This window comes from Martes martes (assembly GCF_963455335.1).
Source record: "Martes martes genome assembly, chromosome: 10".
NCBI lineage: Eukaryota > Metazoa > Chordata > Mammalia > Carnivora > Mustelidae > Martes > Martes martes.
This window is the reverse complement of record NC_137898.1, coordinates 107694083-107708255: the sequence shown is the minus strand read 5'-3', so window position 1 is coordinate 107708255 and position 14173 is coordinate 107694083. Positions and strand designations below refer to the sequence as shown.

The 14173-nt window shown below is 37.1% G+C and overlaps 1 protein-coding gene across 2 annotated transcripts in view; it reads left to right on the top strand.

Annotated features, from left to right (window-relative positions):
- Window positions 1-14173, top strand: part of SIK2 (salt inducible kinase 2) — a 122992-nt gene that overhangs the window by 16768 nt on the left and 92051 nt on the right. For both annotated transcript variants that reach the window (XM_080816151.1, XM_080816150.1), the window contains exons 2-3: window positions 3736-3852; window positions 6613-6676. In XM_080816151.1, coding sequence (XP_080672277.1) covers window positions 3736-3852; window positions 6613-6676 — 181 coding nt within the window. The remainder of the gene's footprint in view (window positions 1-3735; window positions 3853-6612; window positions 6677-14173) is intronic.

Below are 14173 nucleotides of genomic sequence, written 5' to 3'. Positions count from 1 at the left end.
TTCCACGTGTCCTTTGGCCCATCTGTATGTCCTTGGAGAAATGGCTGTTTGTTTCTTCTGCCCATTTCTTCACTGGATTTTTTTGTTCTTTAGGTGTTGAGTTTGGTAGGTTCTTTATAGATTTTGGACTCACCCTTTATCTGATAAGACAGTTGCAAATACCTTCTCCCATCCTGTAGGTTGCCTGTTAGTTTTGTTGACTGTTTCCTTTGCTGTGCAAAAGCTTTTTATCTTGATGAAGTCCCAGAAATTCATTTTTGCCTTTGTTTCTCCTGACTTTGGAAACAAGGATTTGCTAGCAAGGATTTGCTGCGGCTGAGGTCAAAGAGGTTGCTGCCCATGTTATCCTCTATGATTTTGATGGATTCCTGCCTCACATTTAGGTCTTTCATCCATTTTGAATTTATTTTTGTGTATGGTATTAGAAAGTGGCCCAGTTTCATTCTTCTGCATGTGGCTGTCCAATTTTCCCAGCACCATTTACTGAAGAGACTGTCTTTTTTCCATTGGACATTCTTTCCTGCTTTGTCGAAGATTAGTTGACCAGAGAGTTGAGGGTCCATTTCTGGGTTCTCTATTCTGTTCTATTGATTTGTATATCTGTGTTTGTGCCAGTACCATTCTTGATGATTACAGCTTAGTAATACTGCTTGAGGTCTGAAATTGTGATGCTTCCAGCTTTGGTTTTCTTTTTCTTTTTCTTTTTTTTTTAAGATTTATTTATTTATTTATTTATTTGTCAGAGAGAGAGAGAGAGAGAGAGGAGCAAGAGTGAGCACAAGCAGACAGAGTGGCAGGCAGAGGGAGAAGCAGGCTCCCTGCCGAGCAAGGAGCCCGATGTGGGACTCCATCCCAGGACGCTGGGATCATGACCTGAGCCGAAGGCAGCTGCTTAACCAACTGAGCCACCCAGGCGTCCCTGGTTTTCTTTTTCAAAGTTACTTTGGCTATTCAGGATCTTTTCTGGTTCCATACAAATTTTAGGATTGTTTGCTCCAGCTCTTTGAAAAATGTTAATGGTATTTTGATGAACATGGATGCAGAAATTCCCAAGAAGATACTAGCTAATAGGATCCAACAGTACATTAAAAAGATTATTCACCACGACCAAGGGGGATTTGTTCCTGGGCTATGAGGGTGGTTCAACATCCACAAATTAGGCAGTGTGATACACCGCATTAATAAAAGCCCTAACTATTAAAAGGAGGATGCTAACCCATACTCCACTTTTTCTTTAGTGCTTCACCTTTTCATAATCTTGACAGGCCTTACAAGCAAGGGATAACAGGGTAAAGATATAAGTATCTGCACGTGTGGTCCATATATTTATAAGATAAAATTGAAGAGAATTAGATTGTCATTTGAAAATTTTTTTTGGTTGAGAAAAGTTGAATAATGAGAGTTATGACTTATTAAGGTTTACTTAGATAGTTTATGTATCTTTTGGTTTTTCATTGTTTGAGGCCAGGGTTTTAAAAAAGAGGATGAGGTATCTCTTGGTAATACCTTGCTTTACTTGGAATTTAGTGTCTAAAGTTTTTCTTTAACATTATAGTGTTAAAGATATGATAATCAAGATTTTTTTTATTTATTAATGGGTTCTGACCCATTTCATTATAAAAGTGGGTTTTTTTTTTTGGGTGAGGGGGATATTTATTTATTTATTTATAAAGATTTTATTTATTTATTTGACACAGAGAGAGAGATCACAAGTAGACAGAGAGGCAGGCAGAGAAAGAGGGGAAAGCAGGCTCCCCGCTAAGCAGAGAGCCTGATGCGGGCTCGATCCCAAGACCCCGAGACCTGAGCTGAAGGCAGAGGCTTTAACCCACTGAGCCATCCAGGCACCCCAAGGGGGATATTTAGACATGCTCCAACAATTGGAGGGCAAGACATTTTCTTTAAAATAAGCATGTCTATGAAACTTCATATTACCTTCCTAAGGAGTATTAGGGAAACTAAAATAAATACTTATCCTCTTATCTGGCAGCTTTTACCTAAAGTAACTGATAATGCTGTATCATAAAATTGAGGAGGAGGGGGTCGCTTTAAATTTATTTAAATTTAAATAAATATTGGGGTGGCCCAATAATGTCCTTAATATCAAGTACAGTATTGATCGGTCTCCTTATGTAGCAAAGTTTAGCACCTTTTACTTTCTAGAATATTTTGATTATGGAAATAATATACCGTCAAACATAATGAAAATAATTATCACAAAACGTGTGCACTTTACTGTCTAGAGAAGGAGCTATCCCCTTTCTTCTTTGGCAGTAAATTCAATTTTATGCATTATACTTAGTAATTTGATTTCCCCTGGGAAGCTTGAGTTCTTCTCTGGGTTACAGTTAATTCAAATCAGGAAATAAGCTGTGGACCGCAAATTGGAAATACAGATTGGTAAGAAATAAACCTTACAGTAGAGCTTTAAGAGGTAAGAGCAAAGGACAAAGCAGCTATAGAAAAGAAAAGAAAAAAAAACTAATTGTGTAAACAAGAGTCTGAAGAAATTAAGTGAATTGACAAGCTGAGTCCTATATCCTTAGATACCTTTTAGGAGTATTGAACTATTAAAACACATACAATAATGGATAATAAAAATTATCTTGAAACAACATAAAACTGAGTTATGTTCAGAATACTTTTCTGTAGACTGTGAAGTACAGTTTAGAGTTTCTTCAGAACTTGTTATAATCAAGTTTGAGTGGTTCCCAATGATCTGAAATTTTTAGTTAAATCAGAAAGGCTTATTTCCTAACCAAATAGCTACAATTTCTTTAAAAAACAGTTCTTTTTTGATTGCATAGAAAAAAGTACACGATTCTTGATTTCTGACTACCTAGTTACTTACCTTCAAATGCAGTGCCTTCAGATTGTTAACCTTGGAGTCGTTTGGGCTCCTATCTAGTTTTGATAGGAACAGGCCACATTTTTAAAAATCAGATCTTTTAAGGAAGTTAAAAGCTAGTGTAATTACTAACAGATGAGTTTTTGCACTTTGATTTTTAAAAATAAAGTTTAGGGGTGTCTGGTTTAGTCAGTTAAGCTTTTGCCTTGGGCTCAGGTCATGATCCTAGGGTCCAAAAATTGAGCCCCACGTTGGGCTCCCCACTTAGTGGGGAATCGTGTTTCTCCCTTTCCCTTTGCCCCTCCTCCCATTTGTGTGTTCTCTCTCTCTCAAATAAATGAATAAAAACTTAAAAAAAAGTTTAATCCAGTTGGTATCTTTCATATGAATTGATTTTAATACTTTAGCCATCCCCTCCCCCCACCAAAAGCTGTGTCTATATTCTTTGGAAGCTATCACTTGCTTTTCTAGAAAAGCGGTATTTCCGTACAGCAGAACTTGCCTTCTGCTTGGCTGATCAATTATTTACAGGTACTTTGCAGCAGGCTGATAACTGGTTGAAGCTGCTGAGCTTTTATTTCTTCAGTTTATAAGTGGGGTAAAACATTACAGTTCTATTAAAAGAGAAATATGTTTTATTAAAGTAGCTCTGCAGAGTTATTCTCCTTAGCACCCTGAAGGTGCTGCTAAACAAAATCACCACAGTGCCTCACATGTGGTGGATGTCCAAGAAGTACTTGCTGAATGAATGAGCATTGAATTTAAAGTATTTTTGTTGGCCTAGGAACTTACAGGCAAAGTATCTGGTGCTGTATATTCAAAAGACTCTTGGCTGGAAGATGTTAACTGTTGTATACCGATTGTATTTTTTTGTGCCCGGGACACAGGTGGCGATAAAAATAATCGATAAATCTCAGCTGGATGCAGTGAACCTTGAGAAAATCTACCGAGAAGTACAAATAATGAAAATGTTAGACCACCCTCACATCATCAAACTTTATCAGGTAGGGTGTAACCTTATTCCTCTCCATGCTTCTCACATCCTGTTTTCTCTTTTGCATCGTCTTTCTCTTTTATGTTATTTTTTTAGTCCGTAAAAAAGGAATAATTATGTAGTTTTTATTAAGCTGAGTACCCGTTTTCTGCATTTAAGTAAAAAATTCGGAAATAAAAAACTGGTAGCTTCCTTTTAAGTTGTTTCTCAGACTGTAGGTTATTTAATTAAAAAGTTTGTAGTTATGTATTTATGATACTCAAACCTGTTGGCTTTTGGTGGTTGTACCATAAATGAGGATATGGCAGTTTTGCTTATTTAAGAAAATACACTGTTTGTTTTATGAAATACAATGTTAAAATAGTATATTACTTAGTAGCATACCTTGTAATACTTAGAGCCAAATCTTATATATTTTGTTCGGGTTAGTTTGTCAGATAAAGGAGTATTTTTTAAGAAATCAACTTTATTGAGATAGCATTTGTGTAAAATAAATTGTACCCATTTCAAGTGTAAGCTATGTTTTTTAAAAGAAAAACCTTCTCTGGAGTGCCTGGGTGGCACAGCTGGTTTGTTTTCAGCTCAGGTCTTGACCTCGGGGGTCATGGGATCCAGCTCTGTGGCTGGCTCTCTGCTCAGTGCAGAGTCTGTTTGGGGTTCTCTCTCCCTCTTCCTATATCCCTCCCCCCTACCCACTCATGCTCTCTCTCTTTCTCTAAAATAAATGAATAAACCTTAAAAAAAAAGATCTCTGATTTTTGAAGAGTAATTCATATTGAGGAATGATAATGTAATTAACTTTTTTTTTTAACACTTCTGTTCCTTAATATGTAGAATTTTTATATTAGGAAACTTTTTTTTAGAGGTGAAGAGGGTCAGCACACAGGGCAGGACAGAGGGAGAGGGAGACAGGGACTCCTAAGCGGGCTCCTTGCCCAGTACCAAGCCTGTAACGGCTTGATCTCACAAGATCTCACTGAGATCATGACCAAGCCAAAATCAAGAGTGCAGCACTACCCAACTGAGCCACCCGGGCGCCCCTGTCGAAAATCTGTTACAGCACGCTGGCATAGGACTTTGATCTCCATAGTGTGATGCGGGCACCTAGTGGTATGCTAGACTCTGTTTGTACTGGTTTGTAAGAACTGACTGTTAAATTTTCAGATGTTTTGCAAACCAACTAATACCATGTTAGTATCTCAAAATCAGCTATAGTGGGAGTGTTTACACCACAGAAAACTGTTTACAGGTCAGGGCCTTTTTTTTTCCCCACAGAGAACTAATACTAGCACATTCCTCTGTGCACTCACATGGGTTAGCACAAGTGTCTCTTGGGCATAATAAGAAAATATTAACACTTCTACTCTTATTTTTTATATTTATTTTGTGTGCAATCTGTAATGTATATAATGTGTTTACACAGTGGCACAAGTATGTAATTTGTATCTCTGCTTATATTCATCTAAACATGCATGCATGTGTGTGTATACATGTACATGCATATGTGATACACGTTTCACTAAACAACTTGTTACTGATAGAGATTTGTAATTAAAAAGGTGTGGAGACAATTGGAGACCATTACTATTACCATTAGAATGATAGATCATGGTGTGCCTCTCAAAACAGTTCTAAAACGGCAGAAGGCTTCTTTGGTGGTATTTATTTCAGAGTATTTCTCTTTTTAAGCCTTTTTTTTGTTTGTTTGGTTTGGTAATTCATAAAGAGGATACTTGTAAGAAACTAATCCACATCCTTATAAGTCTGATGAACTATAAGCCAAACTAAGATTAAAACTACCAGGATTCACAGAATTCCATCTCTATTGACCTAAATAAGCAGTTAAATTGATTTGCTGTTTATCTTATTTTGACTCCAGTTGTGAGTAGCTCTCTTTGTTTTCTGGCCGGATTGGAAATAGTCCTAAACCTACATGATAGGGCAAAATCAATTTCCAGCCTTTTAGTAGATAATGGTTAAATTTTCCTTGTTATCACATGCCAGTACATAAAAAGATGGTGTTACAGAGAATCTAAAATTCACTCATTTTGTACTTATAAATTCATTTCCTTTTGGTTGAGTATAATTTGAAATATCACATTTGTGACACTGACGTGCTTCCTTTCCGAACCTAGAAAACTGATTTGAATAAAACTGTATAGCAGTGGATTTACAAAGAAGCTTTTGAACTATTTTTAAAATAATTGTAGTTTGTAACAATATTACAGTATACAGGAGGTATATCCTATTTTGCCAGGTGATCAGGGCTACAGGCCTAATAAACTGAGCTCTATTTTATTTATCTCTATTATTCTTAATCAAAGTGTACCTATAGCACAGGACTAGGAAAGTCCATGAGAAGGTGGTAGAAAGTTGATCTTCAAAACTCCTGTTACCTATATTTGTGTTTCTTAACTTGAATGTGCATAACAGTCACACTTTGGTTTTAAAATTTTTTTTTTTTTTTGAAATGGAAATCCTGTGTCCGTAGGTCTGAGGTGGGGCCCGAGATTCTGCATTTGTAACAGTTGCCTGGCAGTGCTGCTGCTGGTCCAGGGACCACACTTAAACAAGTGAGGACCGAGATTTCTCACGAAAGTGTTAGTAGAAGGATATTGTCCGTCTTGTAAACTTAGCCACCTGCTGAATCATTTGTAAATTTGGTATTTTTATTAGTAGTTTTATTTAGTAACTCCATAGAATTCGAATTGTAGTAGACTAGAATTGCAGTCCTTTCCTGTTGGACTAATATGGAATTATTTACCAATAGGTAATGGAGACCAAAAATATGTTGTACCTTGTGACAGAATATGCCAAAAATGGAGAAATTTTTGGTAAGTATTTCTCTATTCTTTAAATTTGTTTTTAATTTGAAACTGTCACTAATCTTCATGAATGAAGTATTTCCTCTTGATTTTCCTGCTTGTTTAAGAGTTGGCAACATGAACTAGAAATTTTTAAGCATGAGAATATAAGAAAATATTCAGTAAAACAAAGATAAGGAATATAATTTATTCTCTTGTATTCATGATGTTGATGTGTTAAAGCTGTTGCTTAATTCCCTCATCTGTGTGAGAGAGATGGGAGAATTACAAATGGAAGAAACTTGCAGTCATATTGCAAGGGGGGTTTTCTTTCCTTTTGTCTTTCCTTTTATCGTCATTTTTTACCTTTCCTTCCAGGGGAAACACAGCCAACAAATACTTAACCGAGTTCATGCTATGTCCCAGGCATTGCTGTATGTTTAGGGGATGTAATGATGACCTAGGTAACCTGGTCCCTGCTGTTGTGGCTCATACAGTTCAGTAAGCTACTGACTATAGCTGTGTGGCCCTGGGCAAGTCACTGCAGCCCTGGGGGACTTGGTTTCCTTATCTCTAATAAGGAAAGGTTTGATTAATTGGTTTCTGTGATCGATTCTAACCCTTACAAAAATTACAAATATTTTGTTCTAGTTTTCATCTCTTTTATTTTCATTCTTGTAGAGTCAGAAGAACGCTGTAGGTAGTCTAACCACTTTCCAGGTTTTTAACATGAACATTTAAATCCAGAATGCTTTTTAAACAGCTTTAGTGAGGAATTATTCATATACAGTAAATTGCACATATTTAATGTATACAACTTAATACATTTTCACATACATAACGCACACACACGAAAGAAACCATCGCCACCATCAAGATATCCATAATTTCCAAAGGTTTTTTTGTGCCCCTTTTTATCTCTCTTGCCCCACCTCACCACCAAGCAACTACTGATTTGTTTTCTGAGTTTGTGTCTTGTAGAGTTTTATATAAATATGGTCATACAATATATACTCTTTTTTTTGCTGGGGGAAGGGTCTGGCATTTTTCAGTGTAAGTATTTTATGATTTATCCATTTTGTTGTGTGTATCAGCATATCATTTCTTTTTACTGCTAAGTAGTTTTATTGTAAATGGCTTTCTATTGTATGAATATACCCAGTTTATCCATTCATGTGTTAATAGATATTTGGGTTGGTTTCTGTTTTTGGCTGTTACACATGAATTGCTCTGAACATTCATGTACAGGTCTTTAACTTATAGTCTACCTTCAAGTAATCGTTCACCACGTCACATCTAACATGAATCTTAAAATAATATACCATTATTTTGCACCTCCTGGCCTTTATGCTTTTTGTTATACATTTTACTTATGCCTGTTTTATAAAATACAAAATACAGTATTGTTGCTTTTGTTTAAAAAGTTGATTATGTTTTGCAGAGAGTTTTCAGTATTTTTTAAAATCTTACGTATTTATGAGTGGAATATCATTGCTGCATCCCTAAATGTAGATGCACATTTTCATTTTCATTTCTTTGTGTAGATACATACCTTCATCTGGTGTCATTTTTCTTCCATATGAAGGATTTTCTTTGGCATTTCTTGCAAATCAGGTCTGTTAGTGATGAAATCTTTCAGCTTTTGTGTGTCTAAAAATCTTTGTTTTTGAAAGATATTTGTCCTGGGTATATAATTCTAACTTGGATTTTTTTCTTTCGGTACTTTAAAGATGTTGCTCCATTCTGTATTTCTGACAAGAAACCTGCTGTCATCTTTTTCTTTATTTCTCTGCATATAATGTGTCCTGATTCTGTGGCTGCTTTTATAGTTTTCTATTTATTACTGGTTTCAACAATTTGGTTATGATACGTCTTTGTGTGGTTTTCTTCATGATTCTGTTCTCTGAACTCCCTGGATCGGGGAATGTATAGCTTCCATCAAATCCAGAAAATTCTCAGCCATTATTTTCTTGACTAGTTTTCTGGCCCACCCACCCCCATTCTTTAGAGAATCTAATTACATGTATATTAGGCTGTTTGAATTGTTCTACGGCTCATTTTTCCATTTTAAAAAAGTTCCTTTGTCTCCCTTTATTTCATTTTAAATAGTTGCTATTTGTAGGTCTTCAAGTCCTAACATCTTTTCTTCTGCAATGTCTAATTTGCCATTAATCTCATCCAGTGTACTTCTCGTCTCAGACATTGCAGTTTTCTGCTCTGTAAACTTGATTAAGGCCTTTTTTTTTCTTTTTTATATCTAATATGTCTTTAGTTATCTTTTTGAAGATCTGGAATACAGTTTTAGTAACTTGAAATGTCCTAATTCTGATCACTCTGTCAGTGCTGAATCAGTTTTGAACTGTTTGTGTTTCTCCCAAGTTTTGGTCAGGTTTTCCTGCTTCTTTACATGCCTACTCGTCTTTGAGTGGTTGTCAGGCATTGTTAGTTTTACCTTACTGGTTGCCACATATATTTGTATTCCTATACCTCTTCTTGAGCTTTGATCTGGGACACAGTTAAGTTACTTGGAAACAGTTTATATCATTTGAGTCTTTTATGATTGGAGCAGTGGCCAGTGTAGGTATCATTATTTCCCACTTTGGAGTACTCTACCCAATGCCCCATGAATTTGGGGCTTTTTTAGCCTGGTCAGTAGGAACAGTCAGTGTTGTTTTTTCTAATCCTTGTAGATGGTTCCTTTTCTATTCTCGGATAGCTTTCTCACACACATGTGCCAGTCAGTACTCTCCTGGATGTTCAAGTGGGACCCTCACAGATCAAAGCTTTGTACTGTGTGTACCTCTCTCTTCTTTGATACTCTGTTTTGTTACCTCTTTTCAGCTTGTTCTCCCTAGACTCTCAGCTCTATCTCCTCAACTCAGGGATGTCTGCTGGGCTCTGCCTATGTCTCTCTTTCCTAACCTGTGGCCTACACCCTCTCTCAAGGTATTAGTTGAGGGTACTCATGGGTCTCACCTCACTTATTTCCTGCCTCTCAGGGATCACTCTTCTTTTTTGCCTGATGTTTAGTGTGCTGTAAACCAATGTCTCATACATTTTGTCTTTTATTTGTTGTGGGGGTGGTTTTGGGAGGGTAAATTCAGTCCTTGTTACTCTATCTTGGTTGAAAACAGAAATCTCAAATCCTATCAAAATTATCTTTAATTTTAGCTGTTTTAAAAGAAAGAATTGAGGATGCCTAGGTGGCTTAGTCTGTTAAGCGTCTCCCTTGAGCTCAGGTCATGATTCTGGGGTCCTGGGATCAAGTCCTGTATTAGGCTCTTTGCTCAGTGGGGAGCCTGCTGCTCCCCCTGCTTGTGTGCTCTCTCTCCCTCTCTCTGACTATTAAATAAAAATCTTTCTAAAAATTAACAAAAATAATCACATATACTTCTGTAGTTTTGAGAATTGTATTATTTAAAGTTGAATTATAAAATAGTTCTGATTTAATCATTTTCTAATTTTATTTCAGGAAAGATATCTTGCCTTTTTAACTTTTTTTTTCTTTTTTATGCTACTGCTTATTGAGCATATTTAAATTCTTAAGATATTTGTTTAGAATATTTGTTCTTAACTGATGCTACAGTGGAATGGTGTGAACTTTGATGCCAAGCAAATCTGGCTTACCATGCTGGCTGTACTGTACTGCTTGCATTGCTTGGGCAAGTTTCTTCCTTTCCTTTTCTTCTCTTTCTTTTCCTTTCTCCTTTTTTCTGTCTTCTGTACTTTTCCTTTTTCCCTCTTTCCTGTTCTTTCTTACATTTGCTCGTTCATTCAGTTTAGTCAGTTTTGCAAGAAATCTTCACTGAACACGAGTTATGTGTTACATACTCTTCTATGTGGTAGGAATACCACAAAGAAGAAAACAGACAAAAATCCCTGTTATGAATTTTGCATTCTGGTGTGTGGAGAGAGACCATAAAGAAATTAAGTGAATTATATAGTACATTAGGTGGTGGTAAGTGGTACGGAGCTAGAACAAGAAAGGGAGGAGTTGGGAGGTAGGTAAGTTTTTTACAGTGTTAAATAGAGCAGTCAGGGAAGGCCACACAGACATTTGAGCAAAGACTGGAAAGCACAGTCAGATAGATATGGGAGAAAGAGGGTTGTCTAGGGAGAGGGAAAAGTAAATGCAAGGGTCCTGAAGCATCGGTCTGCTTGATATGTTCAAGGAATAGCAGGGAGACCAGCATGGATGGAGAGAGGCAGGCACGAGGGAAGAGCAAGAGTGTGCAGGGAAGAATGGGAGATGAGGTCGGAAAGGCAGATGGCAAGCAGGAGTGGGGCAGATTTGGGGATTTTGTAGGTCATCATAAGGACTTTGGCTCTTACCTTAAATAAAATAAGGGAACCACTTAGAGGGGGTTGAGCAAAGAAGTGATCGCATCTAATTTGACATTTTAAAAGCACCACTCTGGCTGCTGTGTTGAGAATAGGTTGTAGTGAGTGAGGTGGAAACAGACCAGTAAAACACTTGCAGTAGTCCTAGTGAGAGAGGACGATGGCTCAGCAGGGTAGTAGCAGTGCACATAGTGCTATGGTCAGACATATGTTGTGAAAGAAGAATCAGTAGAGGGTGCCTGGGTGGCTCAGTAGGTTAGGCATCCAACTCCTGATTTCTCCTGAAGTCTTGATCTCTGTCATGACATCAAGCCCCACATAGGGCTCCATGCTGGGCGTGGAGCCTGCTTAAGATTCTCTTTATCCCTCAGTCCCCCAGCCCCCATCTTCTGTTCACTCTCTCTCTGTCTCTCTTTTAAAAAAGAGAGAGAAAGAAGAATCAGTAGGATTTCTTGATAGGTGGAGACCACATAAGGAGTGAGTGAGTGTGATTGGGGAAAAGACCAATGTCCTATCCCGAAGGCACTCAGACATTAAAAGCTTGGGAAAATAGGAGGAGCCGGCAAAGGAGACAAGAGAATGCAGTGTTCTGGTAACCAAGTGAGGAAAGTGTTCTCAGGAGGGTGGTGTGAATTAACATCTATGTCAGATGGATAGATCAAGAAAGGTGAAGAATGACAGTTGACCATTGTATTTAGCCATTGGTAAGAGCGGTGTTGGTGGAGTGAGTGGGCCAAAAGCTACATAGAAGGGTTTTAACAGCAAATAAGAGAAGAAAAATGGAGAGGCAGTAGACCACCCTTATAAGGATTTCTACTGCAAAAAGGGACACTAGAAATAGAGAAGTTAGTTGAGAAGAGCAGTGGAGTCAGGAGGTTAAGTCTTTACCCAATGGAATATTTTTAAAGCTTGAAGCTATAGTTTTATGAGTAAACTAGAAATGGCTATTACTTGTGAGATGTCATTTCTGTGAAAATGGAATATTCTAAATTTTCTTTCTTGCCAAGATTTTTAATGATAAAGCTTTGGATCACATTGTTTTATAGAAATTGAAATGTAATTTTGGGATTTTTACGTGTATGTAGTTTATATTTAACACAAAATATCTAGGGTGAATGTCAAAGTTTAGACAGAGTAAACTGTAGACTCAGGTAGGTACAAGCATAGAAGAGTCTTGGTAGCCAGCCAGTTTCTGATATGAAGCCCATGAGGAAGTAAAACAGAAGTGAAAAAATGCAGTCCATGGAACATTAATCAAGTAGTGAAAAATATGTGTAAGATTTTAAGTGAATTCTGAGCCAAAAATGTTTTAAGTCAATTGGAGGCTCAGATGAGAAAGAACCACATAAATAGTGTTGAACTATGTATTAAGAACTATACATTAAAATTTACATTTTATGTTTATAACCTTGGAATTACTCTTTATTATACTTTACATATATTCCTTTAGTGCCTTCTTCATGTTCTGTTCCTTTTTTTTTTAACCTTAGTTTCATATTTAGTTGGCCAGCAAAGCATACCCTGTGTTCTTGAAAAAGTGACTTGAAATTAAATCCTTCTGTTTCCACAGTCATCACCCTGATCTAGGCTTTCATCACCTCATGTCTCAATTATGAAGACCGCATGTTGTACCAATCCCTGTTTCTTTTCCAAGCAAGTACATTTCTGATATAATTCCTGCTTAAGCTTCCCCAGATACTGTATTTTATTATATTACTACTGTGTTCAGTAACCTTCACCTCCCGTTGCCTTTTGGATAAAATCCAAACGCTTGCATTTGCAAGTAGGGTGGCTGCTCTCAGTAAACGATGTGCCCAACTATTCCTCCCATAAATCTATGGATGACCCTTGGGTGTGGACAGCCAAACCTCACATTATGCTATCCATTTAGTAATCAAGTTTTCGTCTTTCTTTTTTCTTTTCTTTTTTTTTTTTCTTTTTTGCTGTCTCTCTTGGTCTATATTTTTCTCTTCCAAGGTTTTATTTTTAAAAAAGTTAAAAATGTACCAATGTAAAAAGTCAAATAATTCTGCAAGGTTTGTTAGAAACAAAATCTGTTCCCCATCCTCCTCCCCACCCCCATTTCCCTTCCTCAGAAGTAACCACTTTCACTTCTCTTAGCTGATCAGATTTACCTCCTTTTCCCTAAGTAAAATGTTTATATCGCTGCTGCTGGCTTTTTCCATTTTAGGCGTAATCTTTTGAATAGTTTCTGAATTTTTTCCTTAGTCCTATCTGTAAGAGGTGTATCTTTTTTTTTTTTTTTTTAATTTATTTGAGAGAGAGAGAGTGGGTGAGAGAGAGAGAGCATGAGCCGGGAAGGGGGCGGGAAGGGGGGGAAGGAGCAGAGGGAGAGGGAGAGGGAGAATAGACTCCCTGCCCTACTGCAGGGAGCCCGATGTGGGGCTCCATGCGGGGCTCCATCCCCGGACTCCAGAATCATGACCTGAGCTGAAGACAGATGCTGAGCCAGCAGGTGCCCCTGTAAGAGATGTATCTTAAGAGAGGTATATAAAGACCAATTGTGAGAGACCTTGAGTGTTTGGACGAAGGGTTTGGATTATTCCTTGGAGTGGGCATCTGAGAGCCAAAGACCATGATGTGTATAAAGACTTTTTTGAGGAAGATAAATCCAGCAGGGATGTGGTAGTTTGAATTAGAAGAGAAGGAAAGAGGCCATTTAGCAGACTGTTTTAATTGTCTAGAGATAAGAGGCTAAATGCCTAGATTAGATGTTATTTATTGGAGTCATGAGAAAAGATTTTAAGCTAAAGTCATTTCTAGTTCTAAAAATAACAAGTAATATTTCTTAAGCATTCCCTTTGTGTTGGGTACTATTTAAAGTACTTTTTATGATTTATTTGTTTAGACCTCACAAAAACCTTAGAAGTTAGGCACTGAAAGATTCAGCACTTTGTCCACAGTCACACAACCAGTAAGTGGCAGAGTCTGAATTTGAGCCTTGCAATCCCAGAGCCTGTTTGTTAATAATTTACTCTACCACCTCTCAGGAGTTCTTACTGTCAAGAGGAGAATGTCAAGAGTTAGGATTTAAAGCAAACATGATTAAAGAATATTTGCGATGTGGTTGACAGCAATAGAGAGTTCTGATTCCCAACTAGAAAAATACAAATTAGATTTTAAGTATGGTGTTGGAGATAATAGTGGGACATTTATTTTGATATG